This window comes from Coffea eugenioides, chromosome 11 (genome assembly GCF_003713205.1).
Source record: "Coffea eugenioides isolate CCC68of chromosome 11, Ceug_1.0, whole genome shotgun sequence".
Classification (NCBI taxonomy): domain Eukaryota; kingdom Viridiplantae; phylum Streptophyta; class Magnoliopsida; order Gentianales; family Rubiaceae; genus Coffea; species Coffea eugenioides.
The window spans coordinates 40,095,156-40,116,599 of record NC_040045.1 but is presented as its reverse complement, the minus strand read 5'-3'; the positions used below and the strand labels follow the sequence as shown (position 1 = coordinate 40,116,599).

The window sequence follows — 21,444 nt, the reverse complement described above, 5'->3', positions numbered from 1 at the left end:
TGTCATTCTTTCTTGGTATGGAGATACAACAGAAGCAAAATGAAGTGTTTATATGCCAGCAAAAGTATGCAAAGGAGGTCCTGAAAAAATTTAACATGGAAGGGTGCAAATCAACTGCGACTCCAATGAATCAAAAGGAGAAGTTTTGCAAAGAAGATGAGCTGAAAAAGTTGATGAAGGGCTGTATAGAAGCTTAATAGGCTGTCTAATGTATTTGACTGCAACCAGGCCAGATATCATGCAGGCAGTGAGTCTGTTATCAAGATACATGCACTGTGCTAGTGAAATTCATTTTCAAGCAGCAAAAAGGATTTTGAGATACGTTAAAGGTACTGTTGATTATGGAATAAGGTACAGTCAAGTTAAAGATTTCAATTTTCATGGTTTTTCTGATAGTGATTGGGCTGGATGTGCTGATGATATGAGGAGCACCTCAGGTTACTGTTTTACTTTTGGGTCTGGAATTTTTTCATGGTGTTCAAAGAAGCAGGATGTCATAGCTCAATCCACTGCAGAAGCAGAATATGTAGCTGCCGCTGCTGCTGTAAATCAAGCACTATGGATAAGAAAACTCATGACTGATCTACACATGAAACAGGAAGATTGCACTCAGATATTTGTTGACAATGAGGCTGCAATTTCTATTTCCAATAATCCAGTGTTTCATGGCAAAACGAAACATTTCAAGATAAAGCTTTATTTTTTGAGGGAAGTGCAAAAGGAGGGAGAAGTGCAGCTGATTTTCTGTAAAACAGAAGATCAAAGTGCTGATATCTTTACGAAGGCTCTTCCCAAGGAAAGATTTGAGTTCTTGAGGCAAAAACTTGGAGTATGCAGTTCCAAAACCAAGGAGGAGTGTTGAATAGCATGTTTTGTGAAACTGCTAACAGATTGCAGCAGTTAGTTGTTCACGTTGCTATTTTTAGGCAATAGATAAGTCAAAGTATTTGATATGATTTTGATTCTAGAATCTTATCTCTAGCAGATTTTTTTCCAGATTTTCTCTAATTTTGTTTTGTTTATGTTATATAAAAGCATGGCTTATGACTCAATAAAAATCAGACTTCTGCAATACAAAAGTATTCACTCTTGCTCTACCTTTTTCTGCTCTAATACCCAACAGATTATCTTGGAAGTTATAACGAATTGTATAAAAGGAGGACTTCTGCGTCCTTTCCTTCGTAGCGCTCGAGAACATCCCTCAGATTTAGATGATAGGTCGCAGATTAACTCGCTCGCCTGTAGGATTAGTTATACATCGGGGGTCTGTTTCTCACGATTTAGAAAGCTCCATCTTTCCTTAACCTTGAATATTAAACAACATAAAACAAATAAAGATGTAAATTATGCATCAGTTTTTTTTTCTTTTTTTTTGGGTTTCTTTCTATTGCAAGAAACAACATTAACAACCATTAGTTTCCATTCTCCCATAATCACATTTCCATGGCTCGGCCCAAAATCTTCAAAATCTTTGAGGATTGGGTGCTTGTCAAGGCCCAAGATATTCATCGTCATCAGAAATTCAGAAATTAGTTAATGCCTATACAATGGAGGGATAAATATCTAAGTATATATGAAAATCCAAGAAGCTAAAACTAAATACTGAATAGCTTTCTACTGGCGAACTCATGATACACATCAGGCGCAGATACAACATTTTGGTGTGACACCTATTTACATATGAATAATTAAACAACCAATAAAGATATGAATCACTGACTCATAGAGTTATAAACGAATCAAATCGCTCGTGAGCTGATTTGATCAAAACTCAAGTCGAGTTCGAGCACAAAGAAACTCAACTCCTTGGTTCGCGAGCTAACTCTATATATATATATTAATGGTGAAATTACATATATATTCCTAATGTTTTATTATTTTTTAAACAATCCCTTGTGTCCGCAAAGGAAATAGTCTGGACAAGTTGAAGTTGAGAACAAAGGCATCATCGCATGGAAGAGAAATACTCAAAATTTATAACAAATCCAAGATCCATTTTAATTTACTTGATGAACAATACTGTTAGGAGAATATTAGTATTCTTGTAGATAATATATTAGTATGGGTATTCTTGTAAATAGTCGGTTAGGTTTGTACTCCTATAAATACTAGTTGGTCACTCATAATACTGTGACTAGATGTTTTCCTCCCAAGATACCTGTTGACATGGTATCAGAGCAAAAGTCCTAGGGTTAGGGTTAAACATCTAGCAAAAGTTTTGGTCATCGCGACTGTTCACGCGATACTGTTCATCGCGACTGTTCACTGTTCATCGCATACTGTTCATGCGACACTGTTCACTGTTCACGGCGCTGTTCACTGTTCACGCGCTGTTCATCTCGAGTTTTGACCTTTTCTTTGGTTTGACGTGTCATTCGCCATGGTTGAAAGGTTTGTTAATGCGGTTACCAATGACCACATTGAATCGAGTTTTTCAGCACATGGGTCCCAGAAGACTGTCACTATATCTGAGGAAGATTATGTTAAATTCCTACAGTATCAAGCTACAAATCACGCATCTCTTCCCTCTGCTTCTTTAGCACAAAAAGGTAATGACTCATGGATTATTGACTCCGGGGCTACTGATCATATGTCAGGTACTTCTAAAATTTTTTCTAATTTTCAAGAGGCTACTCCCTTTCCTCATGTTACTTTAGCTGATGAATCTACCACTAAAGTTAAAGGACTAGGCACTGTAGAAATTAATCAATCACTTCCGCTGTCTTCTGTTCTTTACGTACCCAATTTACCCTTTAATCTAATGTCTGTTAGTAAGTTCACTAAATTTCTACAGTGTACAGTTACTTTCTCTCCTGATTCTGTTGTCATTCAGGATTTGAAGACAAAGAGGACGATTGGTGGAGGGCATGAGCATAATGGTCTTTACTTTCTCAACTTCAATGGTCCGATAGCATGTCCTGCTACTGTTTCTCCTCTTGAAATTCACTGTCGTTTAGGTCATCCATCTTTACAAAATTTGAAAAAGTTGGTTCCTACTTTGAGTCAATTATCTTCGTTAGAATATGAGTCTTGTCAGTTAGGAAAGCATCATCGTGTTGGATGTGAAAAATGCATTTCTGCATGGAGATTTGGAAGAAGAGGTATATATGGAACAACCTCCTGGATTTGTTGTTCAGGGGGAGAATTCGCAGTTGGTTTGTCGTTTGAAAAAATCCTTATATGGATTGAAACAGTCTCCAAGGGCTTGGTTTGGCCGGTTTAGTAGTGTGGTCATGGAGTTCGGTCTGACGAGATGTGGAGTAGATCACTCTGTATTTTATGGGCATTCTAATGCTGGTAAAATTTTATTAGTTGTTTATGTGGATGATATTGTGATTACAGGTGATGATGTTGTGGGGATCCAGAAACTTAAATCCAATCTGCAGGCAAACTTTCAGACAAAGGATTTAGGTCATTTACAGTATTTTCTGGGTATTGAGGTAGCTCGGTCTAAATATGGGATTTATTTATGTCAAAGGAAATATGTACTCGATATGTTGAGTGAAGTTGGGATGTTAGGTTGCCGACCTGTGGATACTCCTATGGATCCCAATGTGAAATTAGCAAGAGATCAAGGAGCATTACTTGATGATCCTAAGCAATATCGAAAACTTGTGGGTAAGTTAAATTATCTCACTGTAACGAGACCTGACATTTCGTTTGCAGTGAGTGTTGTGAGTCAATTTCTTGATACCCCTCGTACTAGTCATTGGGATGCTGTTATACGGATTCTCAGGTATCTTAAGGGTGCTCCTGGAAAAGGGTTGCTGTATCAAAATCATGGACACACTGATATTGAAGGATATAGTGATGCAGATTGGGCCGGTTCTGCCTCAGATCGAAGATCGACCACAGGATATTGTGTGTTTGTTGGTGGTAATTTAGTGTCGTGGAAGAGTAAGAAGCAAACAGTTGTCTCCAGATCAAGTGCAGAATCTGAATACCGTGCTATGGCTCACACTGTGTGTGAGTTGGTTTGGTTGAAAAGCATGTTACTTGAAATTGGGTTTGAGTATAAACAGCCTATGAATTTAGTGTGTGATAATCAGGCGGCTGTCCATATTGCGTCTAATCCAGTGTTTCATGAAAGGACAAAACATATTGAAGTTGATTGTCATTTCATTCGAGAGAAATTACTTGATGGAGTCATCAAGACATCTCATGTACCGTCTGCAGATCAATTGGCTGATTTGTTTACCAAGAGTTTAGGGGGCTCTAGGGTGAAATACCTTTGTAACAAGTTGGGTGCTTATGATATATATGCTCCAACTTGAGGGGGAGTGTTAGGAGAATATTAGTATTCTTGTAGATAATATATTAGTAAGGGTATTCTTGTAAATAGTCGGTTAGGTTTGTACTCCTATAAATACTAGTTGGTCACTCATAATACTGTGACTAGATGTTTTCCTCCCAAGATACCTGTTGACAAATACCAAATGAACAGGAGCAAAGAAATAAATGATTGTGCTTACCATTACTTTTGGATTCAGTCAGTTGATAATGTTCATCAATAAATTTACAGCTTCATTTGGGCAAGGCAGAGGTACTGCTGTTGACTGGAGTTGTTAAGAGGGTTCCCAGGAAAAATGAGTAGGATGTGATATTTCTGGAACCCACACCATATGTTTTTTCTACATTGGCTGCTTGTGCTCTCTACTTTGACAACAGAAAATTCATATTTCACAGTCACTTGCTGCATGACTTGCCACTTAGAGACTAGGAAGTATAAAGATGCCCTTCTAGTTCTAACCAAGGCAAATATGACATGTGGTATTAAGATTGAAGAGCCTTGTAAACGAACAATGCAGCATCACTTTGTCTTGCACAAATAGTGAATTGCAGAAGTAGATAGCGGTCAATCCCAACAAACAATTACTATGAAACCATAATGGTGAAGACTTAGAAATGGGTGTCCGTTTCATCCAAGTACAATTTTTATTGGAAAAAACCATATCACATGCTATCAAATTACTTCAAGACTAGTGCCGATTTTGGAAAGTACTTGAGATACAACGAGAGAGCTGCACTCAAACTGGGCAAGTTTTGTGTTGATTGTGTTAGCCTATATATTTTACACTGACGGGTAGTAGGATTAATCATTATACAGGGAGATGAACTTTAGCAGAAATGGAAATCCAAGACTTCTTCTGGACGTTGAAACAACTGGTATTACAAATGAAGGGGACGATTGGGTTGGGTGGTAGGACTATTAATGGGGTCAAACCATCTCGATTCGTTCGGTTCGAGAAAAGTCCAATGAGTCCAATCTTTTGGTGAGTTGGATTGAGTTTAGACCTAAAAACTAGATCGAATTCAATATGAGTCGAAATTTTCATTAGACTCAATTTCGATAGAGGTCCGGCCTTTTAATATATATATATATATATAATATTTATATTTTTATATTATATGTATAACTATATATCCAAATATATTATTACTAAATACTAAATATATACAAATTACGAAATACAAAAATACATTTGAAGGCTGAAGTCTCAACATTTTTCAAAGAGAAGTACAAAACGAAACAAATCAATTTTTCCTGTTGGTAACTATATGACTCATAAGACAAATCAATTTGTTTACTTCTATTTGGATTCAAGTCACAAGGCTATAAAGAAGTTCCAACCTCTAAATATGTATTGGCTTATAATTGCATATTTTATTACTTTTTTAATGTAATTTGAATGAATTAGATATAAATATTATTAAAAAAAATTCTTGATTTATGTACTTTTTAAGAACTATTACTTATTTATGTATAATTTTAATGTTATAATCTCGTGAATATTAAATTAGTTTTACAACTTAATAGTTATAGTAATTAAAGAAATTCAACTCGTTAGTTCACGAATTGGCTCAATATTATATATATATATATTAATGGTGAAATTACATATATGTTCCTAATGTTTTATTATTTGCTAAAGAAAAATTACTATTTTATTCTTTTTTAAAAAAATAAAATAATTATTTTTTTAAAGTTTGAGTTGGCTCGAGCTTGACTTGGCTCGAATTTGAGGTCGAACTCGAGCGCGAGTTTTACATTGAGAACTCGTCGAACTCAATGTCGAGTTTTGTAAATTTGTGTCGAGGCTCAACTGGATTAAGGCAAAATTCGACTCGACTCAACTCGACCGTTTGCAGCCATTGAGAAAGAATCGATATTAGAACATTCAGTGCGAAAAATGTAGGAATTATACTACTTTAACTCCACTGGGTCGTTTCCCTTCCATGGCATCTTTCTTGTTACGACAATCAGAACCAAGGAAAGGCCCTTGCCAAGGCTTTGAGCTAGAGAGATTATGGAACCAGCATGACATGAAAAGGCCAACTCATGTTGTTGTCTGACCATTGGAGTCATCATTTCCTAATCTGCACGCTATACAAGAAAGAACTTGAAAAACTTTCTTAAATGCAACTAATGCCAGTTTCTGCAACTCATATTTTTTAGTAATTACTAGTCATGAAAAAAAGCATGTAAGTCAACATGGAATATGATTTATATTTCCAATCTGTGGTAGAGGTAGACAACTTTTGACAGTTGAAACTGTGTGATCGTGTACCCGAAAATCACATAGTAATTTTCTATTAGATGAATCAACGGTGATTTCGTGCAATTGAGTCCAAATCCTGGGAAGCCACAATAGGATTCTTGCAGACCTTGAATGTAGAATGGATATTTTATGCTTATATTTCCACAAGATTTTCGAACACATGCTTCATACTGGAAATGAGCAGCAGACGATTTTTCTTCGAGAAAGACGAAAAGGAATATGAAAATCTGTGGAAACAATATGGGAATGGCTGACTGCATTCGGTTAAATATCTTGATAGATAAGAGTATATTGTATATGTCCCCTACGCAATGAGAAGTGGGGAGAGCAAGCATTGGTGCATGCGTTTTTGTGTCTGAGGAATTGATTTTACAATCCTACATAGCACTCAAGAACATCCCTCCATTTTAGAGACTTTTTTAGTGAGAAAACTTGAACCCAAGATCTCTGAATTATAAACTCCCCCTTTTTGAGGCGAGACTACTATGTTTCTCATAATTTAGCCAGTTCTATCCTTCCTTAGCCTTGCGTCCAAAAGAAGAAGAGGAAAGGGAAAAAAGGAGGAGACGTATGTGATGAATAAGATTATTTTTCTTAGTTCTCTATCTATTGCAGGAAACACAACTAACAAATTTCCAAGAAAAAACTCAGAGGAAGACCATTAGTTTCCCCTCTGCCATACCATTTTTATGGCTTGGCAAAATCCTCAAGTCTTTGGGGATTTGGTTGCTATCCAACGTATTCATCATCAAAAGAAATTCAGAATCTGTCAATGCCTGTACAGCGGGTTGTCAAATATCTAGTATGAATAATGACGTTCCAAGAAAGCTTAATGTAGATACTAAATTAATTGACCAACCAATAAAAATATCGATCAATAAAGAATCGGGAATCGAAAATTCAGTGCAAAAAATGAAGGAATTATACTACTTTAACTCCACTGGGCCGTTTCCCTTCCATGGCATCCTTCTTATTACGACAATCAGAACAAAGGAAAGGCCCTTGCCAAGGCTTTGAGCTTGTGGAGAATATGGAACCAGCATGAACTGATATGCCTTCACTTGGAGCAAGATCAGTCTGGCAAACAGCACATATGAAAAGGCCAACTGTTGTCTGACCACTGGAGTCATCATTTCCTAATCTGCAAAGTATACAAGAAAGAACATGAAAAACTTTCTTTTATGCGACTGATGTCTGTTCCTGCAACTGATATCTCGTGATCATTACAAGTCATGCAAAAAGAGAATGTATGTTGACACGGTGAATGTGATTTTATAAATTACCAAATGCATCGGAACCATGTAATACTATAACCAGGTGTTTTCCTGGTTGATGGATATGAACTTTGGGAGCTGATATTTCCTGAACTTAGTCAGTGGAAGTTCAATGAAAGTAATACTTAATAAACACTATCTCTAATTTTTTGTGAATCCACTCTATCACCAGCTGTCTAAGGAAATATTTCTGAGGGTTACCATTGTTCTGAACTATGAACATCATTCTATCCAGTATTATATGTCTCGCAAATTGCAGAAATCAACTGATTAAGAGTACCTTCAAGTCTCCTTGAAGAAAATGACTAGTTAACTAAGAATTCAAGTGTTCTGCCCAATCCTGACGTGATCCCCCTAATACTGATGACCTCCCAAGTTGAGATGAATATGAACAAGATTAAGAACACCCAGAAGGTTTGGTCTCATTCTATACCACTACCACTCATTAACTATTCAATCTCATGAAGTTCTGCAGATGCAGTAGCAGGTTAACAGTTCAAAGTAAAACAAATTAAAGAAAATTATTTGCCAGGTGAAGTCTAAAATTTCAATGCTGTAGAGTAGAGAAATCTAACCTTTCTGCAAGCATTGCTGACCCTTCTTCAAATAATTCTTCTACTATTCCTACAGCTGATAGCTTCTTTGATAGTCTGCTGGAAGAATCACGGAATATCTTTCTAAACAAAAATGCTTGGAATTTGTTATACTTCTTTGGTGGAGCGGGAGGTTGAACAGTGTTATCAGGAGGAATTATGTCAACCACTATACAAGTTGTGTCATCCTTAAGGCCGCGTGTCCTCAATGCTTCCTGAACAACATACAACAGCGCACTTTCAAAAAGTTCATTTGCTATCTAATTTCAGTGCCAGTCACGTCTTCCAGTTGTTTAGGTGTCATGTGGTTAGGTGCATGAAGGTCATGCATGCATATTCTCAATTTGCCGATAAATTACCTTAACCACTTGTCTTGCAGCAAGTTCTGCAGGCAATCCACGACATGATTTTGCTGCCACTTCTGAAGATAATGCATCCCAAATACCATCAGATGCAATTATCATCCTCCCACCTGCATTTGATAGCTGGACCAAGAGAACAGGAAGGTCACTAGCCAAGTCAGTCACACATTAAGCATCATCTAAACCAAGGAACTAACAAGTTATATAGCAGGGGGATAAAATGTAAGAGAGATAGTGAAACAGTGACGAGAAAAGAACAGAGTAAAATTGATTGAATGAGCATAGAAGAGGAAGCCAAAAACTGAGCAGATACCTTAACTTGTTTGACATGAGGTATTGGAACAATAAATTCCCCAACATCCATGTCTCCGATTGATCTTGAAAGGCATAAACCCCCTGGCCAACAACGAAGGGGACCAATCTGCGCACATGAAGTAAGCATGTGATTTCACAATCTGAAAACCACTTAAGAGGCAGCCGCTTCTGTGATCAAGCCCATTGGTAAGACCACTAGAAGCATAACCAGAAACAGAAAATTAAGGACTCTAAACAATCTACCTCAGATCCGCCAAAAATGCTCAGCCTTCCAACCTCACCTCCACTTGCTGTAACTCGTTCCCTTCTGTAATTAAAAGACAAAGATTAACATCTGCCTAGAAGAAGATGAAACACTGGAGTTAAAAGTTAGGTATTTACTCCTCAACATTTTCTTCAAGTCTATGATCAACAGTCAGCGCTGTGACAGCACCACCCTGTGTATCCAAAACACACCGTGAATCACCAACGGATGCAACTGTCACCGTCCATCCATCAACTATAACAAATGTCGCTGTCGTTCCAGAAGTTTGGCCTGTTGAAAACAAGATAATAAAAAGAATTCATCTTCTTAAGACCATAACAATATGCTAGGTGGCTAGTAAATTGCTACAAGTAACAAAATGTCATGCCTCTGCTCTGAAATTCCTTGTCAGTTTTCACAAATCCTGCAACTAATGCCCGAGGCAGAGCTTGTAGCCACTCTTCCCGTCCAAGTCCACGAGGAATGGCGCTCAAAATATGATTCAACAAATTATCCCTAGAAAAAATTGCAGCAGCATTTCCATTGTGCCCATCAAAGACCTGAAGATTCGCAAAACAATAAGATCATAATATATGATACATAACTTGTCAGCTTCAAGAATCACGTTATCCAAACATCATCAACTTCTTCTTGATGATATTACTGGCCAATAGATAGTGTCATTCTTTGTCAATTAAGAACCTCAACAATGTCTAAGTTCCAGTACCTGTTACTGACACCTTCCCTGTTAATACTCCTTCATTCATAATTAAGATTACAGGAAATCTCTTACCACATAAATTGTGATCAAGACTTTGAGCAAAAGGAAAAGTGATATAAGTTCACCGCTATGAATGCCTTAGTTCTATGTAAAAGGATGAGCTTTCAAAGAAACTCAATGATTGAAAAACCCAGTACATGTTTCACCTAGCAAAGTTATAAAATTTAACATCCTTGAACACACACACCACCAACCCCCCCCCCCAAAAACCAAAAAAAAAAGTAATAATCATCACACAGAGTACAGAAAACGGGGCATGATTTCAGAAAGCAATCCTAAGCATGTTGCTGACTGAAGTGCAAAAGCAGGATGTTGATCTGCTCTTTAACCACTTTAAACTCATATAAGGATAAAAGGTTTCTTTAGAGAGATTACTTACAGCAAAAACAGAGAATGATGTTGAAGGATTCCCCAAAACTCTCTGGCAATCTGTCTTTGTTAAAACATAATCCTCTCCTTTCCTGGACTGAGCCGCGCACCCATATCTCACTGCTGGCTTCTCCATTTTTTCATTTCTCAGTTCTCTGCTAAGCAGTGCAGCTAATGGTACAAGATCATGCTGATGCTTGTGTCTCTCTTCCCTTGACCCCATTCTTGTCATCACCTACTCCCCCTCCCAATTCCCCACAATTCAAAATAACTTCTAATCCTTCCTATACCAAAACTCGCACTAATCCTTGCATCTCCGCATCCGTCATCTCTATCACTCCTGAATAAATTCCGATCCCAATACCTACAACCAGTTCCTCTAGGTAGTTTACTTTTCTCCCTAGTTATTAAATCTCAGGAAAACCCGCATCAAGAAATTACAAGATTTTTTGGCCAAACAAGCTTAAAGTCGCAGCTTTTATCTGAAACCAATGAAACAGAGGAACAAAAAAATGCCAAAATTAAGCTAAGATTTGAGAAACCCTCATAGCCAAGGTATCAAAACAATGCCATTAAAAAAAACAGCTTTGAAGTTGAAAAACCATTAATAAGATGGGATTTACCTTAAAACAGAATGCTCGCTGGAAGTACTATGTTTCTCCACCAATAAAAGCCAAAATGCAGATCTGACAATGACTGCAAAACTTCTCGTTTTTTTTGCTTGAAGAACAATACAGAGTAATAAAGAAGGGAAATCAACGCGGTTTGATGACAAGGTATGAACTGTAATGCTCCAATCATCAAAAACCCATTACTTAAACCTTAAAAAAGAAAAAAATCCAACATTGGAGACTGGAGGAAACACACCCCACAATTTCATAAACACGCTTATATATGGTTGTGTGTGTGTGGTATGTGGCTGAGTGATTGAATTCAGTGAATTGTTAAACAGAGAAAAAAGTCAGCAAGGGAACATTCAGCACTAGCCTCAAGAAAGGCAAGCAAAGATCCTTACTTTTTTTTGCTTTTCAGTAATTAAAAATTAGTGATGAGTCCTGGGAGGCAAAAGCAATTATAGGGGAAATGAATATATACTACCTTGATGACTGATGAGAGAAAACTGACTTTATGGAAGGGTAAGAACATGGATGTAAGTTTTGATTAAAAAAAAAAAGAAAAGAAAAAGAAAATGGATGTAAGATTGGTTGGATTAGCTGGCTTGAAAATGAAAAGAAAATAAAAGAAAAAGTAGGCAAGATAACAAAAAGCGAGTAATGACCGAACAAAATTGATTGGCACTTGAACGTTGGATTAGCTGTCTATGTTTACTTCTCTTTCTTACAATTATTTTGATGATAATAAGTGGTGAATTATACTTTATCTCCTTGAACTATACAGTGTTACATTTAAAATTTTTTCAGTATTTATAATTATTTTTCTATTCCAAGAATTCAATTGTATCAAACAAAAACAATGATGCTGTTACTGCCAAGAAGTAGATAAAATTAACCACATGCTTAATCAATTCCTAATTAACAAACGGAATGTTTTCATTAGTAGCTTAAAATGTCATAAAACATAGGGGACAACTTGATACAATTAACAGTCCATACTGGCAATATGAGATATAATTATAATTGAGCAGAGAAAAAATAATGGATTTGTTTGGACGGAGTATTATTTAAAATAATTACTATATCACTTTTTATGATGTGATGCATGTGAAATAAAAAAGTGATTAAAATATAAAAAAATAAATTAAAAAATATATTTATGATGCAAGCGATTATCCTGCTTTAAACTATACTTTCTAAAAATGTACTAGTATTACATTTCAAAACTTACTAAAAACTTTAGCAAATACTAAAAACATTGCCGGTATGAGTAAGATTGCTAAATACGTGTGGAAGTGGAAGTCACCGACTCACCTACAGGGAAAAGTGACCGCTCTGCTGAGTCTGTGTCTATGTTCTATCCAAATCAATGGACCATTTCTTTTTTTAATGGAAAAGTTGAAGTGATTAAAATGTAAAAACTAAGCAAAGAAAGAAATTGAGAGGAGGGATGGGACCTTTTAGGAGATAAAACAAAAAAAAAAAAGGCTGACACGTGCGGAAAGATCATCTGCACTTTGCATGTGTTTCTGTGAAAAGCCTAATTATAGGCTTACCAGAAAACGCAGTTACCACGTTTGGATTTCACTGTCCTGCTTGCGAAAAAACAGCTGCAAAGAATGGTGAGCTGCATATTTGGTGGAAATTATTTTCTTTTTTTTTAATAAAAAAAAAAGGTGTCCCAAAAGTGGTGGCGGTGCCGCTGCAGCTTGTGGCGGTGATCGGTGGTCCCAAAAGTGGTAGTGGTGGAGGTGGTGGCAGTCCTTTTTTAGTCTCTCTAAAATTTTATTTATTTTATTTAATTCTTTTTTTGGTTTACTGCTCGAAACAAGTAAACCCAAGTAATCTTCACTTTCAGTGAGCAACATCTCCTTCCGAATTGATTTAGCAATGATAATAACAGAATTTGGAATTTCATCTCAAAATTAATTAGCAATAAACGTAGTATTAATGTGAAAAAAATCTTGAAAAAAAATTCTTCAAAATTGGATGTGAGACATACCACATAGTATTAATTGGATGTGAGACATAATGTAAAAAAATTCTTGAAAATTGGATGTGAGACATTTTATTTTATTTTTTTAACCAATAAGATATTAATACTGTCTTAGTTAAAATTCTTGTTCCTATAGTAGATAGAGATAGATGTGTTCTTTATTACAATTTGCACATACATTTTGAGTGGGACTTTAGTCCGTTTGGATTGCTATTTTTAAAAAATTTTGTAGAAAAATTTATTGTAACAATTTGATATACGTGAGATGAAAAATAATTAAAAAATACATTCACAAAAACTATAAAAATTTTTCTATTAAAAAACACAATCTAACACAAGATATTCGAGCCCTCGAGCGGCCAAAAGAAGGAAAAGCATTGTGCAGACTTTAATGGAGTTACCTGGGGCTGCTCCAAGAGTTGCCGGCTTTTGGAGTATGCTCTGGGATTTAGGTTTGTTGAGTCAGTAAGAGTCAATTGACTTCTTGACAGAAAAAGACGAAGCTCATTTTCAATTCACTTGGGGGTTAGTTAATTCTTAGTAGCAGGGTGGTTGTGTGAGTTTTAGTCCCACATCGGGGAAGGGGTTGGGGTTTGCTGGGTAGATAAGTCTCCTGGGGCTGCTCCAAGAGTTGCCGGCTTTTGGAGTATGCTCTGGGATTTAGGTTTGTTGAGTCAGTAAGAGTCAATTGACTTCTTGACAGAAAAAGACTTTAATGGAGTTAGCTTCTAGTTCTAGTCCTCACCCAAAGGCCACATGGAGACAGAATTAAATAGGGCCGTGAGATGAGGCGGGATGCAACGCAACATCACTCAACGATTTTAATTGCTATAAACCTGTGAGCAACTGTATATGTACGCAAGAAATAATTGCCAGTCGTTTTCATGAAAGATGTATATTCAATTCTTGGCCTCTCAAAATCACAAATTTTGCTCCAGTTGATATCTTCTCATCTGTTACTAATAAAGGAGAATGAATGCATATTAAAGGAGGATAGTCTCAACTCTCAACAATTATGGAAAAAAATTATCTCTTTGGCTGCATCGAAGGATTTGACTAATGATTTGAAATCTTCACAAATTTCTCGAGTTGTTTAGATTACTCAAGAAATATTTAGATTTATCTAGTTTTCAGAATTATTTAGATAATTGAAAAATTGCAATCTCAAACATCTCTTAAGTAATTCATGCAATTAGAGCGATCCGGTGTGCATGAATTTCAAATATTTCATTAAATTTTTCAATCCAAACAAAGCCAAAAACAATTAACATCGCACTAGCTGTTGAGGGATGGTACTTGTTAGAATGTGCACTAATTCGCCACATTAATTCACGCCTTGTACAACAAATTTAAAGCATCAATTTTCTGGTTTTGGTAAATCTTAAACATCGATTGATGGTTACCGTTTCCTACCTTGCAATTTTCTTTAGTTGTTTGAGACAGTTATTTTTCTCGTTGAATGAATTCGTTTGCTATAGGTTTAGATGTCTCCTCAAATATGCCCACTTTTCAATCCTTATGGCTAAATTCAATTCAATAGATACTGGCAGTTGCAAATAAAACTGCCAAATTCTCCATAAACACATCAGTAAGTTGTAGTTAATATACTTCTGTTCCCTGATAAAATAGGAATTTTGCGAACTTCCAATAGGGAAATTACAGTTTTAATTGTGTAGGATAATCTCCAAATCCATATGAAATCATTTCGAAAATACAAAATGAGAGTGGGCAAATAAATTGTGTGTTTGTGGCAAGTTGATGTTCATGGAGTTTGTGGTCTTCTTGAATGCAGGGACATTGTCATTTTGATCAAACTTGTACAAGGATTTATTCATTTTATTATTATTTTTTTAAGAAAACCATCAAGAAATGACGGAAATAAAGTATAAATCCCCACCTGTTTATTAAAATTTTTTAAAAATTAGAGTAATTGAAAAAGGATTAACAAGCTCCACATTTATGGTATTATTATGAAGGTATTTGAATTTTCTTTTACTTGAAATCTTGTCGTGTTTGTATTATTTTGCCGATTTTTGAATGCTCCTTTCGTTTCTTGACGTTCTTTAAAATTATTGGGATGAATTGATAGTCATAAAAATAATTACGTACTTTTTGGGGTCTTCAGAAGAGTTCCAAACTGAACCGGAAAAGAATTTGACGAGTTCAAGATGAAGATATGGAGAATTCTTTCTTATCTTCAATCTTCAACTATTTAGTCCTCAGTCCATTGGTTGCTAATAAGGCATATGGGGTATTTTTTCATGGAGTAGACTGTAAACTTTTCCAAAGTCACTTCCTATTAGTCAAGTCAGCAATTCAAAGTTAATAAGGCAGCATATGGTATTTTGCTTTCCCAAAAAAGAAAAGAAAAAAGAAGAAGAAGAGGCATATGGTATATGCATGGAGTAGATTGTTAATTTTTTCAAAGTCAAGAAAGTTCAAAACAAGAACATACAAGTTCCAAAAACTTGTTTAAGACATCACATACTTAGGAGAAAAATAGGGAACTAGATAAATTAAATTGATTCACAAAAATATTTTATTTCCTTAAACATGTTTTCCACAGCAAAAGGTTAATGAATTTACTGAAATAATTCTTTGATTTACTTTGTATTTAGTGTCTTTTTTGTAAAGCATAGCCAGCTTTCGAGTGCCATCCCTATCATTTTTTGAATTAATAGACTAGTATTGAAACTAATTATTTATATAAACTTCACTACTTAGCATAGCCTTTTTTTTCAGTGTTGTTCCAAATTTTCCTACTTCCCTCCCAAAAAAAATTTGATAGTCTATTATTTGTAAAAAAAAATTATTTTATCTTATATATATTATATCACAAAAAGTACTGTAATATTATTCTAAAAAATTTTTGAATAATTCCCCCACGCACATCCAAAATCAAAATACACCAACTGTCATAGGCTAATGGAAGTTTCTTGCAAAAATGATATAGAATGGATAAAAATTTTCGATAAACATAATCTTGATAAAATTAGTAAATGAACCAAAAGGGAAAAAAAAAAAAGAATCCTGCTTTATCTAATTTTTCAAGAAAATTCTCTCCCTTTTTATTTCTGTCCTTTATCGAAAGGCGTGCCCGACTCGACACGGTCAGCCTAACTTTGTGTAGGGCAGCTCCAAAAGCACAATTCTTCTTCATTCTTTCATTCTTTTCTTCGTTCTACCTTTTTATCCCGAGTGTCAAACACGTCCTAAGGACTTCAGATCAACGCAACAGCTCCCTTTCCTAATTTAAAAAATAAAAAATATATATATATGATTAAAAATAGCAGTATATGAGTATAAATAGATATACTCTGTAGTAGTATCAATAATTTTGCCTGTAACTTATGTAATTCTATAAAAATTGGGATCAAATTAGAAAGTTTAGATTTTTAAAAAGGCATCGATTAGGATGTCCAGTGCCGCCGCCGCCGGCTACTGTCGGAGCTATAGAGAGATCATATGCGACGCCGGCGCCGGTGCCGCTGCAGGTAACCACTCAGCTCAATTTTGCCTCGCCTTTATTTCACATTCCTAATTTTTACTATTTTGTTTGGTTTCAGCTGAAATGTAGTTGAATTGGGATTCTTTTCCCTGTATAAATTATTTAATTTGATCAGAAAAATTGTTATGTTATTGTGTTATAGGTGCAATAGCTGCCACATTTGTATGTCCATTGGATGTAATTAAAACAAGATTGCAAGTTTATGGCTTGCCTGAAATGGCTCGTTCTGGTCATAGAGGTGTGTATTGCTCTTTTGATTATTGAATGATTTAAACATTTCCGTTTCTTATTTTGTTATTTTTTCGGGTGATCTATCATGCTTATCTCTATGCAAAGTTAAACAAGCAATGTCTTGAAGATGGGAATTTTTGGCCAGAACAAATAGGCTTGTGGACATGGATCATCGCTGGATTTCGTTGCAATGTTAATCTGCATATATTTTAAATGTGGATTCTTTGTTACATTTTTCTGTATTTGAGCTCATTGGGTGCCTACTAAACTTGTTATTTGCAACCAAGCGTGCGAATGTGGCACTAAAGCATATCTTTTAAAGTAAATATTAGTTAAGATGGTTTTATCATATATTCTGCCTACAAGCTGCTCATGTTCTGCGTTGAGTGATTCTTGGTGGACTAAAGTCCTTTTTTGGCCTATAAAACGCTGAAAAAAGCATTTGATTACTGAACTACTAAAAACAATTGGGAAATATTCTGGATCTGGTACAATTCCAGTGTTCCTATGATTATTGTGATCAGAAGAAAGCAAGAACTTTAAGTAACTGTAGTAGCTATATTAGTAGCATTTCTAAGGTTAGACAACTTGTGCAAGATTCTTATTCGCAGCGTATGAGCTGTTTAGATGAGTGTGACTAGTGGTGTCAGTCAGCATAATTAGCTCGACTTGCACAATATAAATCTCGTAGCCATAATTGGTTTCAGCGAACTATCTGCATACAGGTTCCCAAGATTAGTAATCTTAAATGCCTCCTATTAGTAATCTTAAGTGCCTCTAATAGGAGTAGCACCTCCAATTTAGATAATTTCTGTATAATTTCTTTTCCTTCTTATTCTTTTTCTTCATTTTTGGGCAAAATAAATATTTTGCTATGCAATTTATGCTTTTTATCTTTTGGCAACTTTCAGGCAGTGTCATTATTACAAGCCTACAAAATATAGTACGAAATGAAGGTTTCCGGGGATTGTATCGGGGCCTTTCACCCACATTAGCCGCATTACTTCCAAATTGGGCAGTGAGTATCATTTTATTGAGTATTTTCAATTATAACATCTGAAACTTTTATGCAATATGGAATATGAGAATATAGTCAGATTGGTCTGTCATTTCCCTTGTGGGTTGCATATATTGGTTGCTCTAAATATTTGAGTCTTGGGATATTGGTCAGATACACTCTATGAAACTTCTATATGTGATAGAATCAGTCAAAATATGGTTTTGTTGGACTGTGTGGCTATTTGCTGCTAACACCCCCGCCACTACCCCTACCCCCCGGCGGGAGGGCGAGAAAAAAAAATCCTTTTCTTCTTTTCGTGCCCCCAGCAAAATTTATGCTTCTACGTCTATATATCCAACTTTTGTTCCTTTCTTAGTAGGTAAGATTACTTAATTTCAGACCCATGCGACTATTATCTGATAAAGACAAAACACTATAGATTGTAACCAGAATATATGCTCACACCCTAATTCTTAAACACAATTTTCTGAATGCTTTAGGCATAATTATAGGCTAAAGTAGCATCTATCCTTTCTGCATCATAGTTTTTCCACCTAATAGCAAGTGGGAAGTAATTTCTTTTCTTATCAAAAGTATGCAGGTATCTTCTGCTCATTTTAATTGGCATTAGAACATATTGCTGTCCTTTTCCTTCATATGTCCTCTAATGACACAAGCTCATGTGAATGTGCAGGTATACTTCTCTGTTTACGGACATCTCAAAAGCCTGTTGCATTCACATGGTTAGTTCTTCTATGTTACCGCTTTGCTCTCTCATGCTTGGAGTTTTGTATAGATGTTTATAACTTTATAGATTTTTGCCTGCCTTGATGCATAGTGGTTATCAGACCATTAAATCTTTGCTACTCACTAGGAATTACATCTTACAATGTCCTATGGTGGACATGCAGTGGATAGCAGTGGTCAGTCAACAATTGCTGCAAATGTGATTGCTGCTTCTGGTGCTGGGGCTGCAACAGCTGTTGCAGCAAATCCCTTGTGGGTTGTTAAGACCCGACTCCAGGTATGTTGATGTTGTTTATGCTCAGTCGTAATGTAGAAATTCAACTTTGCTGGTTAGATTCTTTTGAAAGATTCTCTATTCATATATCAAACTGAGGCATTTCTTTTTGAGCAATTTGATGTAGCATGAAAGCTACATTCCTGTCCTACTTCAAGGTATCTAGCCAATATTTAAGATGCATAAATTTGTTTAGCTATTCCTCTTGATAAGTGTATTTGTTAAGAGAGCTGATGGATTACAAAAGGTCAGTGCATGGAACAAATTCTGCAATTTATTTCCGTTTGCAGTGTAGTATTTTTGAAAGTGCAAACAAAAGTGTGTGTACGCATTGTGAAATCCAATTAGCTGAGCCTTCTGTGATCCCTAAAAGAGTGTACTTCTCATGAAGATGATTGGAGCATTTCATTCACTTACCAGATTTAAGTCGCAACTTTGTTATGTCAAGTTACCTACGGGATGTTTAACTGGTCGTGGCCTGGACAACTTGTTACTTGCACAATGTTTAAATGTAATGCTTGTTTCCCTGTATTCTGAATACATACATATTCAAGTTCAAGATTTCTTCATGCTGGCCATCATTATGACAAACAGACAAAGGGACAGTTTATTCAAGCCTGAAATTATTATCGAACCTATAGGTCATGGCCATGTGTCTAACAGTTAGTAGCCTTTTATCTGTTCACTGAGGGATATTTTCGTTATTATTTTGGCATTACCTGAGATACCTTTATTCTTATTGAACAGTTTTCCTTAGTCTAGGTTTCTTTTCTGTACATTTCTAATCTTGAAACCTTTTCTTTTCTTTTTGTAGACACAGAGAATGAGGCAGGGTGTGGTTCCTTACCATGGCATATTATCTGCTTTGAGACGAATAGCACATGAAGAAGGAATTCGAGGATGGTACAGGTCAGTGCAACTTGATCTACTCAAATCCAAATGAACAAATCTTGCTCCATTAATTCCACCAAGTTCTTTACTTAGTGCAAAGAACTTCTGAGACTCCATTGGACTGTTTAATCATTATCCTACGTGCTCGAGTGAATTATGCATTAGACAAATTGTCTTTTGACAATTATTGGATGCATAGCATATATCTCCACTCAAGAATCATTCTGTTTTCCAATTCCTTTTTCTCTGGTGGATACAGTGGCCTTCTTCCATCTTTAGCTGGGATAAGTCACGTGGCAATCCAATTTCCGGCATATGAACATTTGAAGGCCTACTTGGCAAAAAGGAGTGAGATCTTTTAACTCTTTTAAATGATTTTTTGGATTAAGAATTTGTTTCTCACGTAATGTCTAATTCTCTGTGGTCATATTGGTTTTGGCTTTTCAGATAGCAAAAAAATCAATGAGCTGAGACCTGGGGAGGTTGCAATTGCCTCTTCAATGTCTAAAGTTGTTGCCTCTTTAATGACTTACCCACATGAGGTAGGACTTGGTGTTTTTGTAAATACATCACAAATCACTTTGCAGCAAAAATGCCTTTTTCTCACTTGGCTACAATCTCATTGTTGATACCCATCAGAATGTCTGATTGTTGTGTACACCAGGTTGTGCGTTCCAGGCTGCAAGAGCAAGGCCGACTAAGGAACCCTGAGATCCATTATGCAGGTGTTATAGATTGCATTAAGAAGATTTTCCTTAGAGAGGGTCTTCCTGGGTTTTACCGTGGCTGTGCAACTAATCTTTTGAGAACAACTCCATCTGCGGTTATTACTTTTACATCTTATGAAATGATACATAGATTTTTGCAGAGTGCTATTCCTCCAGCAGAGAGGCGTTCAAAAGCACAACCTAAACCTGATAGCAATATTGATTCCCAGAATAGTACTGCAGGAAATGAAGCTAAGAGCAGTGTTTCAGATCAATCTCAAAATACATCTAACCAAAGAACTTTTATTCCTTTGGCAACTCCTGACAAGCTAACAACTAGACAGTGATTATAACCTCTTTAAAACCGAGGTTCCACAAAATTAAGTGGGTTTTTGTTGTTATTTATAGGGAGATCACTACGAGAAGTGATCTCGTTTTTGTACTTCTCAGCTAGTTACCGCAAGAGCTTGTTTGTTGTATTTGTTTGGTGGCTTCGTCTTCTTTCGTGTAAATTTTCCTTTTTGTTGGAGGATTCCAAGTTCCAATACGAAAAACAATGGATTTATTTTTTCTTGTTCCTGCGGTAGATTCATTTTACTATAAGCTTGGACAATGTTATTCATGATGTTGATGTTTGTTTCTGTGCCAATGCCCCCTCCATCTTAAACCTTTTGCCTACTCCTCGTCCCCAAAAACATAGACAGGAAGAGATATGCAAGAGTATTGAAGCTTCGTTTCCTGGTGGTACGATGGAAAAACTAGACCTACCCAAACTGCCTCCAAGGCAAAGGAAAGCAGATTTTAACTAATTTGCAGTTGCAGCAGATTCAAGAGTTTTGCACTCTGTAACATCTGTTTCTTTTAATTCTGCAACATGTCTCTGCCATTCTATCTCTTTCAAGGTCTCCAATGGTTCACGCATTTTACGCCTGACCTCCGTTTTCTTCTCAAGCTACAACTGCTGGTTGTGTCCATTGC

At 36.0% G+C, this 21,444-nt stretch overlaps 2 protein-coding genes across 2 annotated transcripts; one reads left to right on the top strand and one right to left on the bottom strand.

Annotated features, from left to right (window-relative positions):
• Positions 1 to 7,273: 7,273 nt before the first annotated feature.
• LOC113754354 (probable protein phosphatase 2C 15) lies at positions 7,274 to 11,550 on the bottom strand. Its single transcript, XM_027298745.1, has 9 exons — positions 11,122 to 11,550; positions 10,509 to 10,980; positions 9,737 to 9,908; positions 9,486 to 9,639; positions 9,348 to 9,411; positions 9,103 to 9,210; positions 8,787 to 8,912; positions 8,410 to 8,642; positions 7,274 to 7,701 (listed from the first exon to the last, which is right to left on the bottom strand). The coding sequence occupies exons 2-9, from the start codon at positions 10,728 to 10,730 to the stop codon at positions 7,482 to 7,484; spliced, it is 1,299 nt and encodes a 432-aa protein (XP_027154546.1). The 5' UTR covers positions 10,731 to 10,980; positions 11,122 to 11,550; the 3' UTR covers positions 7,274 to 7,481.
• A 4,717-nt stretch (positions 11,551 to 16,267) lies between these two features.
• Positions 16,268 to 21,045, top strand: LOC113753185 (nicotinamide adenine dinucleotide transporter 1, chloroplastic-like). Its single transcript, XM_027297285.1, has 9 exons — positions 16,268 to 16,602; positions 16,759 to 16,854; positions 17,759 to 17,865; positions 18,542 to 18,590; positions 18,759 to 18,871; positions 19,683 to 19,777; positions 20,019 to 20,107; positions 20,207 to 20,301; positions 20,424 to 21,045. The coding sequence occupies exons 1-9, from the start codon at positions 16,524 to 16,526 to the stop codon at positions 20,811 to 20,813; spliced, it is 1,113 nt and encodes a 370-aa protein (XP_027153086.1). The 5' UTR covers positions 16,268 to 16,523; the 3' UTR covers positions 20,814 to 21,045.
• Positions 21,046 to 21,444: the final 399 nt, after the last annotated feature.